The sequence below is a fragment of the Citrus sinensis genome, chromosome 9, assembly GCF_022201045.2.
Source record: "Citrus sinensis cultivar Valencia sweet orange chromosome 9, DVS_A1.0, whole genome shotgun sequence".
Taxonomy (NCBI): Eukaryota; Viridiplantae; Streptophyta; class Magnoliopsida; order Sapindales; family Rutaceae; genus Citrus; species Citrus sinensis.
The window spans coordinates 25,950,976-25,972,891 of NC_068564.1; the positions used below are offsets into that span (position 1 = coordinate 25,950,976).

The 21,916-nt window shown below is 31.9% G+C and overlaps 1 protein-coding gene, 1 long non-coding RNA gene, 1 other non-coding gene and 1 pseudogene across 6 annotated transcripts; all 4 read left to right on the forward strand.

Annotated features, from left to right (window-relative positions):
• Positions 1–694: 694 nt before the first annotated feature.
• LOC112497990 (uncharacterized) lies at positions 695–3,953 on the forward strand. Of its 3 annotated transcripts, XR_008051864.1 has the most exons (5): positions 695–853; positions 1,289–1,455; positions 2,901–3,402; positions 3,496–3,611; positions 3,768–3,953. It is a non-coding gene; the product is annotated as an uncharacterized LOC112497990 (long non-coding RNA). The 3 variants fall into 3 exon arrangements; XR_003065072.2 differs by lacking the exon at positions 2,901–3,402; XR_008051863.1 differs by lacking the exon at positions 2,901–3,402 and having other exon boundaries at positions 3,773–3,953.
• A 4,214-nt stretch (positions 3,954–8,167) lies between these two features.
• Positions 8,168–8,315, forward strand: MIR3951A (microRNA MIR3951a). Its single transcript, NR_129337.1, has one exon. It is a non-coding gene; the product is annotated as a microRNA MIR3951a (primary transcript).
• Positions 8,316–9,005: 690 nt separating this feature from the next.
• Positions 9,006–9,546, forward strand: LOC127898674 (polyubiquitin-like; annotated as a pseudogene).
• Positions 9,547–9,683: 137 nt separating this feature from the next.
• On the forward strand, positions 9,684–12,324 carry LOC102629666 (glutathione S-transferase L2, chloroplastic-like). 2 transcript variants are annotated; one of them, XM_052434311.1, is made up of 5 exons: positions 9,684–10,076; positions 11,207–11,306; positions 11,381–11,457; positions 11,690–11,797; positions 11,933–12,324. In XM_052434311.1, the coding sequence occupies exons 1-5, from the start codon at positions 9,960–9,962 to the stop codon at positions 12,008–12,010; spliced, it is 480 nt and encodes a 159-aa protein (XP_052290271.1). In that variant the 5' UTR covers positions 9,684–9,959; the 3' UTR covers positions 12,011–12,324. The 2 variants fall into 2 exon arrangements, with proteins under 2 accessions (XP_052290271.1, XP_052290272.1); XM_052434312.1 differs by having other exon boundaries at positions 12,091–12,324.
• The last annotated feature ends 9,592 nt before the right edge of the window (positions 12,325–21,916 follow it).

Sequence of the window (21,916 nt, forward strand, 5' to 3'; positions counted from 1 at the left end):
CGTACTGAGCAATTTTAATGTAGTTTTGTCATAGGCCATGGGCTGTCATTTTTCTCTTCTTCATGAGCAGCATGCATCACATTAATTGGATCAGATTTATGCATGTTGGAATCACCAACAACATCCATTTCCTTTGCATGTTCAATATGCATCTTTGATCTCTTTTTCATGGAACTTGATCTTGTGGAAACCATGACGCACAAATAGGAAAAAAAAAAAGGAGAAAAGCTAAAACAAAGAAGCTCTAGAGAAAGAGGCTGCTGTTTGGATGAGAAAGAATGAGGAAAAACAAACTAAACAAGAGCTATTATTTAGCGAGATAACCCTAAACTAGGGGTGGCAAAATAGGTTAAGATTCGTTTACTCGATTCGATTCGATTCGATTCGATGAGAATTAAATGGGTTTGGGTTTAAAAAAAATTGATTCGTTTAATAAATGAGTGAATTTGATTTGATTTGCTAATTTAATGAATCGAATCTGGGTTTAAAGATATTGATTCATTTAATAATTGGGTTATAAACGAATTGAATACTGGTCGATTCATTTAAAATTATTTTATTGTTTGTTTAATTAAATTACTTTTTTGTCTTTAAAATTTATTTTAAAAGTTTTTAAAACTTGAAGGTTAATATTGTAATTTTTAGCGATTATAAGACAACCCATAAAGTGAAACAAGAATTAGGGCAACCGACCCAAATTTTTCATTTCATTGTTTCACTCTTTCTTTCCCTTCATCTCTTAGCCACGATAGCCCTCTCTTGTCTCCAGTGTTCACAGTTCACCCTTAGCAATTTCTTTTGTTCTCTTCATAATTTCTCAGTTGGCACCATCTCACTTAACTCACATCGAATAGTAAGCTCTAATTCTTTTTCTTTTTTCTGTTTAATTTTTGAGCTATTTAGAGGCATATCTCACATTATTGTATATTCTTTACCTTTAGATTTCTCCATCACCTAAGATGATTCATCTCTAAACATTTTGAATTGATATGATTCTTTTTCTTTTACTTTTTTTTCTCAAATGCACTATCATCATCAAGATGCAGCCTTTAGTAATGATTTAATTTTTGAGCTTAAAAGTTATTCAAGCTTATGATTGGTTGTCTTTAAATTTCCATCTTGTAATTGATAAGATGGATTAAAGCTAAAGTTAGATGTTTGATAATTTATTTAATAATATTAATTATTGTTTCTATTGCTCATCTTATCCTAAGGCCCAACTTTTCTTCTCAAATCTTTCTAAGTGTGGTCATCATGTCTAATATTAACGTATGCTTGATTTGTTTAGCTTTCAAAAGGTACATATCACTGGTCAAGTTTCCTTCATCCAGAAGAGCTCGCACTAATCCTACAATGTGCTTCCGTCGATGTAAGCCAAATATACACATTCCTCAGCAATTTCTTTTTGGTTTCTCCACAATATCTCATTCAGCACTATCTCACCTAACACACACAGTAAGTTCTAATTCTTTTTCTTTTCAAAAATTTTTTGAGCTATGGATTTACATGCATATGCATATGGCATATGATCTTATTTACGAGTAGAATCTTCATTTACCGATTTACGCATATGATCTTTTATTATTTAAGTTAAATTGTTAATCCATCTTGCTAAATTATTTTGAATTTTTTTAGGAGAATGGAAACAAGCCAAAGTAATTCAATCTACACAATTAATGATTCCATTGTTAGAGATGATGATATAAATGACATAATCAAAATGAAAGAAGAGATTGAAAAGAGTTTAAGACCAGCAGAACAAAAGGGACTACGTCAAAGGAAACTAACTTCAAAAGTTTTGTCATTGTTCCCTAAGGTTTTAAGGATAAATATCCAGAGAACAAGCCAACAACGGAGTGTAAAAATGCGACATTGAGTACGTGGCTATGCATAATTCTAGCACAAGTACTTTGAAAAGTCATAATGATGTTTGTGCAAAATTTAAAAAGCATGATCCCATACAAATGATGCTAGATCATAATGATGAACTAGCAACTCGTGTTCCAAAGTTTGAAGCTCATGTGATTCATGAATTATTGTCTTAGCCATCATCATGTATGATTTACCATTTCAATTTGTTGAATATAAGGGTATTAGAAGAATTTAGAATTATTTGTATCGTGAAGCGCCTAACATCTGTAGGACCACTGTGGAAGCAGATGTGTTAAAAATGCATAATAGAGAAAAGGCAAAATTAGAAGCATGTTAGAAGAAGCCTCTAGTAGAATATGTCTTACTACCGAATTATGGACTTTTATAACCACATATGATTATTTGTGTCTCACTGCACATTTCATTGATAAAGGATGGAATTTATAGAAAAACAAATGTTGAACTTTTGTGAAATGCTAACTCTTAGAATTAACACAATAATTGTAAAGATTAAGACAAGATGTTCTTATAAGATGGAATTCAACTTTTCTCATACTTGATAATGTTGTATATTACAAAAATGCCTTTTGTCATTTACAATTGAGTGATTCTAATTACAGGAATTGTCCTTTTAAAGAAGAATGGGAGAAAATAGAGAAAATAGGCAAATTCTTGTCTATGTTTTATGAGATTACATACATTTTTTCTAGGTCAAAATACCCCACTTCAAATTTGTCTTTTCCTAAGGTGTTTGCAGCTACGGTTGCTTTAGATCAATTATTGTGTAGTAAGGTATATGAAAACTGTGGCATGGAAAATGATTGAAAAGTTTGAGAAGTATTGGTCTAATTTTTGTACCATTTTGGCAATAATAGTTATCTTGGATCCTCGATACAAGATGACATTCATTGAGTTTGCCTATAACAAGGATTATGGTCAAAATTCATATGAGTTAAAACATGTTTGAGATAAGTTATTTTTAGTTTTTGGTGAATATAATTTGATCACGCCATCTTCCTCCACTATAGTCATACTCACTCAAATAAGTGATGTTGGTTCAAGTGCGGGACACAATGACAATAGTCAAAATACACTTAACCAAATGACCATGGATGTTTTCAAGGTATATTTACAATTTCTTATTTGTTCATTGTAAAACTTATTATTTCCATATTTATTTTGGATTTTGACGATTCTTATTTCTTAATTATTTTGTAGGAGTTTGATGATTTTGATAGTACGGATTGTAGTGCTTATGTTAGAAAATCTGAATTGGAGCTTTATTTAGATGAGCCAAGAATTGATAGAAAAATTGATCTGGACAATCTAAGTTTTTTGAAAGGAAATGGATTTCATTATCCTAACTTTTTTCAATGACTCGTGATATCTTTAGCATTCTTATATCCACTGTTGCATCTGAATCATCTTTCAAAGTTGGCGGTCGAGTTCTTGATCAATTTTGAAGTGTATTAAAGCCAAAGACAATCTAATCAATTACTACCATTAAAGATTGGATGTTTGTAGAGATTGGTAAAACTTTCTCATAAAATTTATTTATTTTTCTTTTATAATAGTATATGCAATTGTTTCTAATTAAGGTTTATTTTTATAAAATTATTGTAGAAAATTTTGATGTCACTATGGACCAACTTACTCAAAACATTATGAACATGAGCACTAATTGTGCTCCATCTACAAAGAGTGCCAATGATCCTAATGATAGTGTGGGAGTGTGATAGGTAAAGTTTTATTTTGTATATTTTTCTTGGCTTTGTAGATTTAATTATTATTTCCTTAACAATAATACAAATTTGCTATATATTTGATATTTTGAAGTTTTATAGTGACTATTATCAGTGTTGCAGCATGTTAATATCATTTTATATACTTTTTAGTGTAGGATTTTTGTTTTCAAAGTGACAAAGACAGAATGAAGAGAATTAAAAAAATCTCCTTGCGTGTATGATTTGAATTTTAATTATTGTTATTTGTGATGTTAAGAATTTGTAATTTGGTGCTTGAATGACTGTATATTTAATTCTAAAATATAGTTTGGATTATTAGTATTTTGTATGATATTAAATTTGTAGATTTTTATATATATTTTTGCTTAATTTTGTTTATTAATTATATTTTCTAAACAAATTGTGAACGAATGCAAATTCGATTCGATTTATTATGGATTCGTAATAGGATAAATGAATTCGGATTCGGATTCGATTAATTTATTAATTCTACCAAACGAATTAAATGAATCGAACTGAATATTCATTTAACAAATAAATATTCAATTTAACTCATTCTTATTTTTATTCTAAGACAAAGTAAACACATAAATGGTACACATCATTTTAATTACGATTCCTACAGTTCAAGTAAATAAATTATTCTCATTCTAATTCCTCATTTCGATCCTAACTATTCTGATTCTAACTCATTATGTTTCTAACTAATTTCGATTCATGTTTAGTGAATGCACTATAAAATTCATAATACTTATAAATAAATTGCAAATAATATAGAGTTGTCTAACTGAATATGATTGTGAATAAATTGTAAATAATATAGAGTGGTCTAAATCAAAATTGATTATGAATAAATTGTAAAAAAATATAGATTGGTCTAATTGAATGTAGATTATTCTAATTGAATGTAGATTATGAATAAATTTTAAATAATATAGAGTGGTCTAATTGAACATAGATTTTGAATAAATTGTAAATAAAATAGAGTGGTCTAATTGAATATAGATTATGAATAAATTGTAAATAATATAGAATGGTCTAATTGAATATAGATTGGTTTACAATTTTATAGTCCATTCACTAAACATGAATTGAAATTAGGTAGAAACATAATGAGTTATAATCGAAATAGCTAAAATCGAAATGTGGAATTGGAATAAGAATAATTTATTTGAACTGCAGGAATTGATCGTAATTAAAATGAGATGTATTACAGTTTATGTGTTTATTTTGTCTTAGAATTAAAATTAGAATGAGTTAAATTATAACTAATTACTATAAAATTCTTAATTAATTTTTATCATAATAATTATTTTTATTTTAATTATATTATTGTTATTATTATTCAAAATTAATTACTAATAATAATTATTGTTAATTATTATTATTAATAATTTAAATAATTAATTATTTTATAATTAATTTTTATTTTATAGTTATAATTTTTTCCACAATAATTATATTTTAAAAATTATAGTACCTCAATCCCAGAAAAACATGCTCTTTATAACTAATTAATTAAGTAACCAACTTCACGAGTACTAAAAGCTTGCCCACTCCTACATATTTTGTCGTATTGCTATAATTTTCCACAATAAAATCTGTTGATGCCAAATGAAAAAAAGAATAAAATAAAAAAGTATAAAGGGTTCTGTTTCTTTCGTTTAACGGGGCAGATATTTTGTTGGCTACTAATTTGGATGTCGTTTGCATTACAAAAAAAAGGAAGGGATCATTAAATTTCTTGGAAGCAAATCAAAAGTTCTATTCGAAAGCAACTTATGGAATCATTTTAATTATCATATAATAAAATGATTTAAGTTGGATCTAGTTGATGTCGACTATGACTAGGTTGAAAAGTCGAGTATAAAAAATAGCACTATAGCATCAATTTTATGAAAGAAAATAACGCGGTTTGGTGACATTTGGCCTACCCTAATCAATCATATTATTCTCAGTACAAAATTTTATATTTCTCGGAAGTCACTGAGAAATTTCTTGATAGTTGGTGATCAAATTAACCGAAAATGGAGGAAAAAGTTGCTTCCAGAACAATAGAGCAAGTTGGAAAGAGAGGTGGGTAAGGTTTTTCTTTACCAATATTTTTTGCGGATTAAGATTATGCACAACAACTTAATTAATTCTTTAAATTGTTAATTTTTTAACAAGAAAAAAAAGGACGAATTTAAATAATTAATTAATTGTCAAGCGGGTGATGGCAGCAGAATTATTATCGGCTAATGGGCTGGTAGACTCCGTCAACAGACGGAGAAACAACGGCGGAAATAACGGAGACCAACCACACCCACATTATCAGGAAAAACAAACCCACGCTCATGCATGAAGCATGGGTGCGTGCTGGAGCATTTTGATTTTGGAAAGGAGAGCGAAGACAATGATGAAAATTCAATTTATTAATACTAAAAATTCAATTTATTGTTTGTATACAGAGTAGGAAATTTCCATTATTGATACTTTATTTGCACAATTTTTCCTCCTAGCACATCAATATAATAAAATAATTTAACTGATTATTTTTTGTAATGGACTATGGTAATTTGATTGAATAGTGCATTGTGTGTGGATTACGTGTTGTAGGAGTTATGAATATGTTAAAAAACAATAGATACTTGAATATTAAAAAAATAATCATAAATTATTGAAAATTATCATAAATGATCAACATAGATTATCAACCTAATTGAGAATTCTCAATTTTATATTCTTTTTGTGATTGTAAAATTTCCCTCTTATTCCTGAATCACTATTTTTATTTATGATTAGTTCAATTACATTACCATAGTGATTCTTATAATTTTGGTTGAGTAGTTTTTACTTTCATCCAGCTCAAAAAGTTAAAATTACACATTAAAAAAAAAGATTTAGACTTTGTTTTCAAAAATGTCATTATAGGAATCTTTAAATTTTCACATATTTTCTTTTTCAGAATAACTTATTAATATTTGGAAAATAACTTTAAATCGTTAAAAATAATCTACAAATATACAAATAGAAAATTAGAATGATGAGCTAGTGTGTGACGTGTGGCACACTCGTACGCTCGTGATATAAATACTTAACAATACCTTAAGAGCATGTTTGGTACATTATATTATAGGGTATTAAAATACTGTTCACATTAAAATAATATCAAACCCATGTTTGGATCAAAATTACAAGGAATTAGGGTAGGGGACTAATGACACGTTAGGGTGGGGGGCTAATGCCTTTTTTTTTTTTTTTGGTTTTGCTTTTGGTTTTAACTTTTCTTTTTGCTTTATTATTATTATAATATTAAAATAATAAATAAATATAGTTTTTAATTTAATATAATATTTTTATTTTATTTGTTTTTACATTATAATTATTAATATAAATTAATAAATATATAATTTATCATTCAATAATAGTATTTTTTATTTTCTTCATTATAATTTATTAATAAATTTATAACTTATTATAATTAATAAAAATATTTAAATATGAATAAATTTTAATAATATTAATTTAAAATTAATAATAATATAAATAATAACATAAAATATTAATGTAATTTAAATATATTAATATAATATAAAACATTAATATAATATAATATTTAATTTAAATTAATTAAAAAAATAATACAGTACAATATAGCACCAAGTATTGTACAACATTATTATAATACAGTGCTAATACAATACAATGTAATACAATACACCAGCATTAAAATAATGCAATACAGTATAATACAATACAGTATACCAAACGCACCCTAAAAGTGTTTTTGACACACTGTATTGTATTATGTTATATTATATTATTTTAATACTGGTGTATTATATTACCACTATATTATAACAATACTGTACAATATTTGGTGCAACAATGTACTGTATTATTTTTTTGTGATTAATTTAAATTAAATTTAATATTATATTAATATATTTAAATTGTATTAATATTTTATATTATTATTTATTTTAAATTAATATTATTCATATTTAAATATTTATTATTAGTTATAATAAATTATAATGTAAAAATAAAAGATTAATATAATATAATATTATATTAAATTAAAAAATTATATTATTATTATTATTATTAATAAAAAAAAAGCAAAAGTGAAAACAAAATTATTATTATTATAAAACAAAAGCACAAGCCAAAAGCAAAAGTAAAAGCAAAAGCCAAAAAAAAAACAATAACTTAAATCCGACAGTGTGAGTCGGGTTTAAGTTGCCGGCCGCATTAGCTTGCCCATTAATATAATAAAACTGCAGTTTTTTATATACGGATTTATATAAATTTAATGCAACAGCGGTTTTAATACAACGCCCTAAAGTCTGAAAGATTCCCTTCCGATCCGCCGACGGATTTGCCAAGCTAATGTCGGCGTGTGGGTCAGGAAGGGGACACCAAATATTAAAGACGTGGCATCATTGTACGGGATGGAGTTTGGGCAATATCGTCATTTTAATTTGTCAATCGCCACTATAAAACGAGGATCTCGAGCCGTGATTCCGCACCGCACCATTTCTTACAGTAATCTTCACCTTCAATTCCATAAGAGGAGTGCTTGGCATAGATAAAGATGAGAGAAAAATATGAGAGAAAGATGAGAGAAATTTGTTCCCTCTACACCCACCCACTCTCTCTTCTCTTTTCTTCTTTTTCTCTTATCGTTATCTGTGCTTAGCATTTTTCTTCGATAAAAGGCCTCCTTCTAATCTCTCTGTGTAGTTAAAAATGATTATAATTGCTACCTTTAGCTTTTTGGTTTTATTTTGGACTAATATTTATTTTTCCGATTAATCTAGCTGTTATGATGCTGTGCTATGTCGATTAATTCGTAAATTGGTTTTTTTTTTAATTATTATTGTTTATCTTGACATGGTGATATGCTATTTATAAGCTTTTCATTAGCTGTAAATTTTTTTAGGCGATAGCTTATTTGTTGTTTGAGGTTATAATTATGGCGATTTAACACTCAAATCAGCCTCGTTGATTCTGTTTAGGGTTTTGATTTGATGTAGTTATAGTGCTCTCTCGGGGATAATTTTGACTTTTTTGGTGTTAATTATAGGCATATCTTGTAATTCTATAAGATTTGTGGAAAAAAATTAATTAAAAAAGCAAAGAGAAAAAGATATGCCCAAATCTTTACTTATGATTGATCGTTCTTGAAGCTCTCTTTTTTATCTTTTGATCTATCAAGAGATGTACAACTTTTATAGGTTTTCTATCAGTTTTTTCCTAGAGAGACCTGCCCGAAGGTGTCTTTGAATTATGTAGTGACTATATCTTCTACAATTCTGTGTTGTTGGTTATGTTAATATTGTTTGTTTGGTTTGATTGTTTTGTATGGATATATTCTGATATGGTGTTTCTTTGGTCCAACAGATGCAAATCCTTGTGAAAACTCTCACCAGCAAGACGATTACTCTTGATGTGGAAAGCTCCAACACCGTTGATAAATGTCAAAGCTAAGATCCAGGACAAGGAAGGGATTCCACCAGACCAGCAGAGGCTTATCACAACTTTGGAGGTCGAAAGCTCTGACACAATCAACAATGTCAAGTCTAAGATCCAAGACAAGGAGGGCATCCCACCTGATCAACAGGGGTTGATCTTTGCCGGCATACAACTTGAAGTTGGTCGTACGCTGACCATCCACTCTGCATCTTGTGCTCCGTCTCCGTGGAGGTTTCTGAGTTTGGTCATCTGGGTGTGTGTCTTATTTGCTTCGGTTTCTCATGGTTAATGCTTGCTTGCCATTGGTGATATGGCTTAAATAAGTTGTAACAATTATTTGAAGTTTATTTTGGTTGGTGGTTGTTGAACTCTGTTTTTAAGATATTGATATGGTCCCACTAAAGGTTGCATTATAATATCTACGAATCTTCTTCTTGAATAAATACATGTTTAATGTACATTACTTATACTGGTTGATCGCCCATTTCTTGTTTGATATCTGTGTTGGCGTTTCAATTTATTTCAATTAAACAAAGTGTAAATGTATCATCATTTTCTTCTAAATTCTAATGGAGTTGGGAGAGCATCAATCAACCCCCTTATAAAGTGACAATTTTGGTGTTTATGGTGAGGGAAAATTTTCAGAAAAACAAAATCCCGAGGGCTCAAATGGTTGCCTAATTTAGCCTATCTCATCGGCACTTAAAAACTTTTCCATCGCTGGTCTTACAAATGAAAGCCTGAAACCATGTACCATTGCATATTCAATTTCTAATTTTCCGGTTATTCTTCTGCCTGCGCGGCTTGGCTGTTTGGCCGCTTCATGGCCATCGATAGTCACCATTGTTTTTGCTGAACTATGTACGATATTTGGATCAAGCAATGGTTAATTACAACACGATTTGTGGAAATTCTCTTTTAATTCTTCTTCTTCTTCTTATGGCGTCGACTCTTCTGTTTTCTTCTACAGGCATTGCCAAATGTCGTCGCCAAATATCTGGAAGTCACTTTTATTTATGTATATTTTGTAAACTAATGGATAATTTTGTTTGTTTGGTTTGCCTGTGTTTGATTCGAAAAAAATGTGCACTGTGTTAATTTGAAAAACTGAAAGCAAATGTCATCTATTGCTTCCTCTGTAATTGTTAAGAGTGTGTATGCGTGAGTGTTTGTTGGGTTAGGTGGTTTTAGTTGAAGGTTGTATATACATACATGTGTCCTTATGCACAGCGTGTGTGGATTACAAGGAACTGTAAGGTGGTTTGTATATTTTGAAACTATTGCTAACTAATTATCTGGTGTATATTGATTTTGGGATTATTATTATGTGTTTGGTCAGTGAGTAAAAATAAACACAGGGGAAGGAAATGTTGCTGGTAGCAGTATGTTATTCATGTTTTTGGTTTGTAGTTACTTTAGCAACTGAACTGGAACTCTGTTGAATACTCAAGGACTTTAAGCTGAATGAAGATTTTAGTTGATTATGTCTCTAGTAGTAAACAAAAAAATATGATACTGAACTTGAAACATTGTAGTAGTTTGTTGTGATAAACAAGAATAGGCATTCCTACTCATCGAGGTTGATTAAATTAGCAATTAGGGGTTTTATAGATAAAAAATTTTCATCGAAAACTAAGAATTCTAAATTTCTTGTGATTTGTGGGGAGAGAGGATTGTAGGAGAAGATTAAATTGGTTCCTATTGATTTGCAAAACAGGCCTGATTGGTACAAGATGAAAGTCTATCTAGCGAATAAGGTGAGATTAATAGGAATGCAACATATTAAGAGCGGAGAGTTGCTTGATTGTAACATGGAAACGATGGTGGGAAATGAATGACTTTGTTTGATTAGCATTGAAATCACTCAAGAGTAATCGGGAACTTCATTTGATTATCATAATAAGTTTGTCAATTGCTTCATTTTTCTTTTCTGTATTCATTTATTTGATTTTTTATGTAGATGCCATCATTGGAACACAATAATGAAGTTAAAGGAGGGTCTCAATTTGATGAAATACATTGACAGTCACTTTGAAGGGCCTTCTCTTTTCCCTGATGGAAGATTTAAAGAGAACATTATTACTTGTTTTCAGCAATTTTTTTTCAGATGCATAACTTTTGCTTCATAGGATCCTAACAAGAGAGAATTTGCAGAAGAGTTGTTTTCCTACACTGACACATTCAATAAAACCGCGCGTTCTTCACTCGAAGGAGATGGAAATGAAGCCCGTGAGTTGCTCACTTACCATAGAACCATTTTGTTCTAACTGAAGCACTTGTAACACATTGGCAAACTGTATCAGGTGCTGCATTTCATTATTTTGAAACGCCTCTCTCCAAGTTCAATGATGGGCCTTTTCTTCAAGGCCAGTTTAGCCTAGTAAGTGAAAATCTTATCCTCATTGTGGCAGTTTTGCTAGCTTTTTGCCATTTAATGATTCCGATATTCATAAAGCATAGAAAGCTAGATCACATTAGTAAGCTCCTAATGCAATATAGAATAGTATAGACTTCGCTGCAGTTTCAGCAATCCATTATGTTTGGCATTACTGGATTTATTGATTACTATGAAAGTAGAATAAATTTAACGTGTGCTTGATCTTTGTTTATAGGCGGATATAGCTTGTGCTCCATTCATTGAAAGATGTAAGCCTTTCTTATTGGAAGTGAAGAAGTATGACATCACTGCAGGGAGGCCTCAACTGGCTACTTGGATTGAGGTATAATGAATTTGCTTAAATGTATTGAATAGTCAAGTATTTTAGTAAGTAATAGTTACACATGGAAATAATGTAAATGAGATCTTTTATAATTTTTCAATGATATCTCATGTTGTTAATTAATATGCTCTGTAGGAGATGAAGAATGAGGCTTTCAATCAAACCTACAAGAAACGATTTGTCGTATTCACAATTTATTACATTGTGAAATGAAATTTAGATGCTTTGAAATGGTTGTAGGCTTCCAGATGAAAAGGGTAACCAACTTATTTCCAAACTCACTGCTTCTGCAGGCTAAGATCTGAATTGTGGCTATACACTCCCTCCAGTCTCAAAATGACATAATCAGTCACGTCGTTGTGTTCTTACAGGGGCACCAAGATTCTCCAGTTCAAGCGTGGATTGTTACTAGTGTTATTATAGACAACATTGCACTGTGTTTCAGAAAAGCTAGTTGTAGAATTTTGTAATATAACTGTATAATTTAGTATATCAATGAACACTACGGCACTGAAAATGTTGCATCATATTACACGACTATAGTTAATTTTCTTTAGTAACAGTTCGTGAATCATCAATTAACCAAACAAGTTTTCTAAGTTCTAAAAGACATGAAAATTCCATGACTAATGCTTCAAAGACAAAAACCACCATCTCCAGGTAAATAATTCTAAGGCTAACAGAAACCTTCCACTCTGTTTATATTTCAAGACTTGTAACATCAAATCTCAAAAATCTCAATGAATCAAATCTATTCATTTCCAGGATTCTGCAAATAATCTGCCGAAATAAAGCAATAAAAAAAATAAAATTGGAGATAAAAGAGTTAGTAGAAGATCGCAATCAGCCTCAAATTTGTATATAATGATAGTAAGAAGCTGTATTCCATTGAAGAGAACCTATAGACAGCCATAACTGCCAATCAATCCAGTAGATAAATCCAAAATTGTTAGCTTAATAGTCTATTAATTTATTTTTACACTTCTTAAATTCAACAACAACAAAATCCCTTGAACTCTTGTGCCACATTTTCAATTTCAATATCCAGCCCTGGAGTGGACATTTCAGAGGGTTCCAAAACTATCTTCATAGATGAAGCCAACCATTGGATCAGAGCAAAGAAAAATTAGAAGAGACAGGCGAACAGCCTGAAAGAGGGAACTTGGGATTTTGAAGATATCTTATAACACAGTTCCAGTTCAGTTGAGTTAATTTAAATTACAGTTATTTAAAACAGCCCTGACTCGGAAAAGGACTCCCCCATAATCTGCACATTTGAAGAACTTTGCTTCAGCGGGTGAATACAGGAATACAAAAGGTTAGAAAAGCCATGGCCAAACAGCACAAACTCTACGCTAGTATATGTTTGCAAACATAAAGCAGATTGTTGATGGAACTACTTGAGCAATACTTTCGATATCTTCCCCATATACACAATTAAAGAACGTAAGGAAAGCCCTGCTGAGATATAGCAAAACAACACCAGCACCTACTAGAATCCATGGCCCTGAAATATTGCAAAATAAAAAATGAAAGAGAGGAATTAATATAGATGAAGAAACTTCAGAGCATAAATCAAGAGAATCATTTTTGGAGGATTCTCTTTCATGTCAATTGTAAAAGGAGATGATGAACCTGCGATCTCGAGTAGCGAGAAGGATGGCCAGTGCAATCACTGTGTTGCAGTTTTCCACTTGCCAAGGTTATTTGCAGCAACAGCCTGCAGGAGACCAATACAGACATTATCATTATTCATGGCTATTAATCAAATTTGTTGACAAGCTAGACAAATTTTTATTTTTGAAAAAGTAAGACGTATGAGTGACTATATGAGGTCGAAATACCGAAAATTGACCTGGTGACAATCAAATCTTTTACAATCAATTAATTTGTTTTGGTGTAAACTAGTTCCACAACAATTCTTCAATAATAAAATGAGTAGGTGAAATTGATGTAATGTAAATTATTTGTATTAATGATCTGATGCAAGCTAAAATGTGTAAGGTTAAAAGAACTCTAAAATTAATTGCATTGTAACATGATGTTTCCTTTTTGGGCTTCAAATTAAAGGGGAAAAAATTGGACTTCTTTAAGGAAATAAGTCCTTGAAGAAGGTCCAATCTCAAAAGGAATAAACTTACAAATAGCAACACTACTTTCATAATGTAATTTTCTTGAGAGCAAGAATTAAGATTAGCGTTAGGAGGATAAGTATAGTATTTTTTACTATAAACACAAGGTAACACATATCCAAAGATTGAATGGCTGCCGTTTTGATGAATTTGGAGACTTTGAGACATCCTAATCTAAACTGGCTTCACTAGGATCTTCTTTAACTGAGTCGGCATTGCCTTCATAAGATCCAACAAGATTGTTGCAATCGACATGAGTCCCCCATTATGGTGTACTGAGCAATTTTAATGTAGTTTTGTCATAGGCCATGGGTTGTCATTTTTCTCTTCTTCATGAGCAACATGCATCGCATTAATTGGATCGGATTTATACATGTTGGAATCACCAATAGCATCCACTTCCTTTGCATGTTCAACATGCATCTTTGATGTGTTCTTCATGGAACTTGATCTTGTGGAAACCATGATGCACAAATTGGGGGGGGGGGGGGGGGGGAAAGAGAAAAGCTAAAACAAAGAAGCTCGAGAGAGAGAGGCTGCCGTTTGGATGAGAAAGAATGAGAAAAACAAACTAAACAAGAGCTATTATTTAGAGAGATAACCTTAAATTAGGGGTGGCAATATAGGTTAAGATTCGTTTACTTGATTCGATTTAATGAGAATTAAATGGGTTTGTGTTTAAAAAAATTGATTCGTTTAATAAATTAGTGAATTTGATTCGATTTGCTAATTAAACGAATCGAATCCGGGTTTAAAGATATTTAAAACAATCACTGTCAAAGTACTAGAAATTATTAGTACAAGCTCGCAAAGATATAAATATCAAATATGCTTTTAATCCAGATTTCCTAATCCAAATTTGTCTAGTAAAGTTACCTTTACATTTAAGCTTAGAATTAGAAGCATATCCAGATTTATCATATAATGATAAATTAGATGAAATAAGTTTCTTTATGGACTTCATGAGCTTAAAGCATCTAGGTCATATGTATCCTTTAACATGGTAAAAGTGACGAGTAGAAACAAACCTTTCAAACTTGCCATGTGAGCTCGATGTATAATATGCCACATATTTATGTTCCACTTCATTAAGGAGCTTTGCCATAGGTAGTGGTAGTTTAGTCCTTGGTTGAGAGGCTTTAACAAAAATAGTATTTGAACTTAAAGCAATTTCGTTCTGATATTCGAGACCATAATTATCTAAACTAGTTTTTCCTATAGTTCAAATCTGATCAAGTTGCTCCTGTAAGAATAACAAACACAGTGAGATAACAATTTTAATAGTAGCTAATTTAAAAAACAATGTAAACCAGCAATCGGAAACAAAAAATGAAGAACAAAAGAGAAAGGAAACCGAAACAGAATATGAACCCGAGGCCTGCACAAGACAGTTTCCTTAAAACAGATTACCACCTCTTGGAGTGCTTTAGGTGGTCTGCTGGTATCTGTTGCCTAGGATACAACGGGCACGAACTTCCGGCCAAGCATAGCTAAAAATTCCGGCGAACCACAACAGCGAACTCAATCAGAGAAAACAGAAGACGAAGACAGAGGGAAAACAAGTGTGGTTTTTGCTGGTTTTTCAAGTGTTTCAAGTGTTCAAAAAACAGAAGAGGATGTGCATTTTTATAGTCATGTGAGGATGTAACAGCTGCTTTGTATTGAATTTCCGAATTCAATATGTTTTATTTAATTGTTATAATAGCCAAATCAATTCAATGAATTGATTTCAAAATTGAATTAAAAAAATGTGAATTATATAACAGCTAAAAAATAATTGTTGAAGCTGTTACAAATCCTTTGAATTCAAAACGTGAAACTATTACAATAAAAAATTCAAAAGGAAATTAAAAACGTGCCAAGCTTGGGTGGATGATTTTGGGCTGACATTCGCGTCGCAGGACGCGCGGGCGGACACGAGTTCAACCAAATCAGTCTTGGATTTGCACACTCCCAGCGCACGTGCGTGTGTAGAGAGCCTCTATCCTTATAATTCTTACTCATGCATGGTTAAGTGTTTATATATAAACACTAATCCCTAGGCTTCTTTTTCCCATGTGGGATAAGCCTCATTTCCTTTCAAATTTTCAACTTTTAGGGTAAACTTTGAGAGACAATTTCTCATTCACCCAAGCACCATTTTGAGAAAATAAGATTATACTTTGATTCTACTCTGTTGATACTTCAAAAGTATAATCCGAACCTCACAAGATTTTTCACTTTTGTTAAGTGGGACCCACTCAAAATGTGCCCTCAAAATAGCATATATACATGCTATTTTTTCAACAATCCCCCACATGAATGAAAATTGGCAGTAAAACAAAAAACTGCTATATTTTTTACATCAAAACCATTTTTGACCTTAATGATCGAGTTTATTGGATCGATACCTAGCACAGGATAGGTAGGTGTTATCCTTTGAACCTTTCCTTGTAATAGTATAATTACTTTACTGGCTGATCAGTAGACGCGATGTCTTTGAACTGTGCGGCCGTTAGTGTAAACGATCATATACTACACATAGGTATTTCTCCTAACACTGTTGAGTTCTCATGATTATGTTCGTTTTGGCCTTGAACGTCTGCCTGGTTCTGCAAGAGTTTCTAAGAGCTGAACCCTTTATAGCTCCCTTTGAAGCGGCCTCACTTCTCTCTTATATAGGTGATATATTAATTAAGAGTAACCCGCATTACTCCGCTCGAATTTCCAACGCATAAGAATCATTAAGAGCCTAGCTCATCCTTATTCCCCATGGGCATCACTGTTTCATCATAGGAATGGTCAATGAGGTAATCCTCTCAAGAGAATGACCCCCATAGTAATCCATCTTTAGTCTTTAATAAATAGGTTATCCAATTGAACCTAGATCTTGAGATCTCCAGTCTACTAGGTTGGGTTTTTCTTCATTATTGACTAATCAATCTATGGGTTTAAATCCCATTCCCCTCGATGATTTTTCTACTAACTCTCTATTTAACCTTTTGGTTAGTGGATCCGCAATGTTATCCTTTGACCTCACATAGTCAATAGAAATAACTCTAGTAAAAATAAGTTGTCTAATGGTATTATGTCTACGACGTATGTGTCTAGACTTACCATTATACATATTGCTTTGTGCCTTACCGATAGCTGATTGACTATTGCAATGTATACAAATTGTAGGCACATGCTTTGGCCACTTTGGAATACCTTCTAAAAAATTGCGTAGCCATTCTGCTTCTTCGTCACATTTATTTGATGCAATGAATTCAGATTCCATTGTAGATCTAGTAATTACTGTCTGTTTAGAAGATCTAATGCACCTGCTAGTGTAAACACATAGCCACTAGTAGATTTTGAATCTTTTACATCAGATATCCAGTTAGCATCACTAAATCCTTCTAATACTTCTGGATACCTAGTATAGTGTAGTCCATAATTACGAGTGTATCGAAGATACCTAAGCACTTTTACGATAGCTTTCCAGTGATCAATTCCTAGATTACTCGTATATCTACTAAGTTTACTTACCGTATAGGCTAGATCTGGTCTGGTACAACTTGTTAAGTACATCAGACTGCCTATTATTCTAGCATATTTTACTTGAAAAATACCCTCTCCTTTGTTTTTCGATAGATAGATACTAGTATCTAATGGAGTTTTAGACATAGTATTATCATCTTTATTAAATTTTCTAAGAATTTTATCTACATAATGAGTTTGACTTAAAATATGTCTATTAGAAGCCCTTGAGATTTTAATTCCCAAAATGACATCTGCAAGACCCATGTCTTTCATGTCAAACTTAGACTTCAACATATTCTTGGTAGATTTAATCATGTCATCATCACTCCCAACAATGAGCATGTCATCAACATATAAACATAAAATGACATAGCAATTTTCTGTTTCTTTGACGTAAACACATTTGTCACACTCGTTAATCTTAAAGCCACTTGTGATCATTGTATGATCAAATTTGTCATGCCACTGTTTCGGTGCTTGTTTCAAGCCATATAATGACTTTACTAATTTACAAACTTTCTTTTCTTGTCCTGGAGCTATAAAACCTTCAGGTTGCTCCATGTACATTTCTTCATCTAAATCTCCATTTAAAAAAGTCGTCTTTACATCCATTTGATGTATCTTGAGATTGCGTAAAGCTACAATTACTATTATCATCCGAATGGAATTTATTCTCGTAACAGGAGAATAAGTATCAAAGTAATCAAGGCCTTCTCGTTGCCTATAAACTTTAATTACAAGCCTAGCCTTGTACTTATTGATTGATCTATCGGCTTTCATTTTCCTTTTGAAAATCTACTTATACCCAAAGGTTTACATCCTAGAGGAAGATCTACTATCTCCCAAGTATGATTTTGTAAAATTGATTCAACTTCATTGTTAATGGCTTCTTTCCATAAAGTGCCTTCAGCTGAAGTTACAGCCTCTTTGAAACTTTGAGGTTCACTTTCTAGTAAATACGTCAGAAAATCTGGACCAAAAGACTTTTCTATTCTAGCTCTTTTGCTACGTCTGACCACAATTTCTGTTTCTTCTTCTTCTGATGCTTCATCATTTTCTTCATTTTCAATTGTTGTTTCATGAAATTTTCGCAATTCTCTCGATTCCACTCTAGAATTGCAAGGAAACACATGTTCGAAAAATGATGCATTTCTTGATTCTATTATGTGGACATCTGGAACTTTAGACTCATGCACTAAAAATCGATAAGCACTACTGTTTTGTGCATAACCAATGAAAATGCAGTCAACAGTTTTTTGTCCTATTTTTACTTTTTTATTTGAAGGAACCACTACTTTAGCAAGACACCCCCACACTCGTAAGAATTTATATGAAGGTGTTCTACCTTTCCATAGCTCATATGGAGTTTTATCTTCTTGCTTTCGGGATATCTTATTTAACAAATAATTAGCTGACAAAACTGCTTCTCCCCACATATTCTGGGGTAACCCAGAACTTATCAACATTGCATTCATCATTTCCTTTAAAGTTCGATTCTTTCGTTTTGCAATCCCATTAGATTGAGGTGAATATGGAGTCGTGACTTGATGTATGATTTCACTTTGTTCACATAGTGACATAAACGGACCAACATACTCACCACCACGGTCACTCCTTAATTATTTTATTTTTCTATTAAGTTGATTCTCAACTTCATTTTTGTAGAGAATAAACTTTTCCAAAGCTTCATCTTTGCTTTTCAATAAATATACATAGCAATATTTTGTGCAATCATCTATAAAGGTAATAAAATATTTATTACCACCTCTTGTTTGAATAGATTTAAAATCACAAATATCACTATGTATTAAATCAAGTGGTTCGGTGTTTCTTTTAATTATTTAGAAAGATGACCTAGTTAGTTTTGCCTTAACACAAGTTTCACACTTATGTTTCAAATTAATTTGGAAATTAGGAATATGCTTCATGTTAATTAATTTACGCAAAGAATTAAAATTAACGTGTCCTAATCTACCATGCCAAAGATTAGAAGACTCAAGCAAATAAGCAGAAGAACTAGCTTTATTATTAATTGTTGGTTTCAGAGTCATTACATTGAGCTTAAATAGCCCATCATTAACATAACCCTTTCCCACATACATCCCATTTTTTTGACAAAACTACCCTATCTGACTTAAACACCATTCGAAAACTATGTTTGTTCAGCAGCGATCCAGACACCAAGTTCTTCCGAATTTCTGACACATAAAGCACATCGTTCAGAGTCAGTTCTTTCTCAAACGCCATCTTCAAAATCACCTTCCCTTGACCCTCAATCTTAGACGTAGCCGAATTCTCCATGAATAGCTTCTCTCCATTGCTAATTGCTTCAAATGAAGTGAACAACCCTTTGTCCGAGCAAACATGTCTAGTTGCTCCCGTATCAATCCACCATTCTCTCGGATTAGAGCCAACCAAATTCACTTCTGAAACCACTGCAGAGAGGTTTATGTCTGAAACATGTTAAGTGATGCTTTCCACCATATTCGCCTCTCGCTTCTTTTTAGGCAACCTGCAATCCAAAGCCTTGTGACACATCTTATCACAATTAAAACATTTTCCTTGAAATTTAGTTTGCTTCTTGGAAATTCCTCCTTTCGGACCCAATTTTTATTTTTATTTTTAGGTCCATGTTCAACAAAATTTGCCTTTGCCATAGAAATAGCCTCTATTCTTTTTGCATTTCTGTTATCTTCCTTAATTCTGAGCTTAACAACCAGCCCTTCAATATTCATCTCCTTTCATTTATGCTTCAAATAACTCTTGAAAGCTTTCCAAGCAGGAGGTAATTTTTCAATAATTGTGGCCACTTGAAAAGTTTCACTTAGATGCATCCCTTCTGCAAGGATTTCAGATAATATAATTTGAAGCTCTTGTACTTGACTTATTACAGTTTTAGAATCCACCATTTTATAATCTAGGAAGCGACCAACAACAAACTTTTTGGTACCCGCATCCTCAATTTTATATTTCTGGTCTAAAGACTCTCATAGCTTCTTGGTTGTTTTCTTTCCTATGTATACGTTATGTAAGGAATCACTAAGGTCATTCATTACATAATTTTTACACAAAAAATTTGAATGATGCCATGCATCAATTGCACTTGCAACTTGAATATCTGTTTCACCCTCTTTGGTTTAGGAGCATCCTCGGTCAAGAACCTCGCAAGGTTCAACGTGGTCAAGTAAAAGAACATCTTTTGCTGCCAACGGTTGAAATTCTGGCCATTGAATTTTTCTGGTCTTTCCGCATGATTGACAGGAATTGCCACAGAGGCTGGTTCCTTCACAATAGATGGTGCAGTAACAGAGGATGAAACAGGGACATACGGAACATCATCAACGGTTTCAGTTGTCATCTCAATGATAGTTAAGTTATGTTTTAAGATTGTAAGAATAAAAAACATAGTGAGATAACAATTTTAATAGTAGCTAATTTAAACAACAATGTAAACCAGCAATCAAAAACAACAAATGAATAACAGAAGAGAAAGGAAACTAAAACAGAATATGAACCCGAGGCCTGCACAGGGCAATTTCCTTAAAACAGATTTACCACCTCTTAGAGTGCTTTAGGTGGTCTGCTGATATCTGTTTCCCAGGATACAACGGGCACGAACTTCCGGCCAAGCACAGCTAAAAAACAGAAGAGGAGATGCCTTTTTATAGTCATGTGAGGAGGTAATAGCTACTTTGTATTGAATTTCCGAATTCAATATGTTTTATTTAATTGTTATAACAGCCAAATCAATTCAATGAATTTATTTCAAAATTGAATTAAAAAAAACGTGAATTATATAACAACTAAAAAATAATTGTTGAAGCTGTTACAAATCCTTTGAATTTAAAACGTGAAACTGTTACAATAAAAAATTCAAAAGGAAATTAAAAACGTGCCAAGCTTGCATGGATGATTTTGGGCTGACATTCGCGTACGCAGGACGCGCGGGCGCACACGAGTTCAACCAAATCAGTCTTGGATTTGCACCCCCCCGCGCACGCGCGTGTGGAGAGAGCCTCTATCCTTATAATTCTTACTCATGCATGGTTAAGTGTTTATATATAAACACTATCCCTATGCTTCTTTTTCCCATGTGGGATAAGGCTCATTTCCTTTCAAATTTCCAACTTTAAGGGTGAACTTTAAGAGACAATTTCTCATTCACTCAAGCACCATTTTGAGAAAATAAGATTATACTTTTGAAGTATCAACGGAGTAGAATCCGAACCTCACAAGATTTTCCACTTTCGTTAAGTGGGGCCCACTCAAAATGTGCCATCAAAATAGCATATATACATGTTATTTTTTCAACAGCTCCATCGTAGAATTCATCATTGTCAACTATTTTGGAGTATTTTCTAGCTTCCCCGAAATTGCCTTCAATTTTTCTTCTTTTTCAAGAATAGTGGTTTGAAAATTGATTGTCTTACTTTCAAACATTAGCTTTTGATAAAATAAAAAAAAATCTAATAATTGAGCTTCA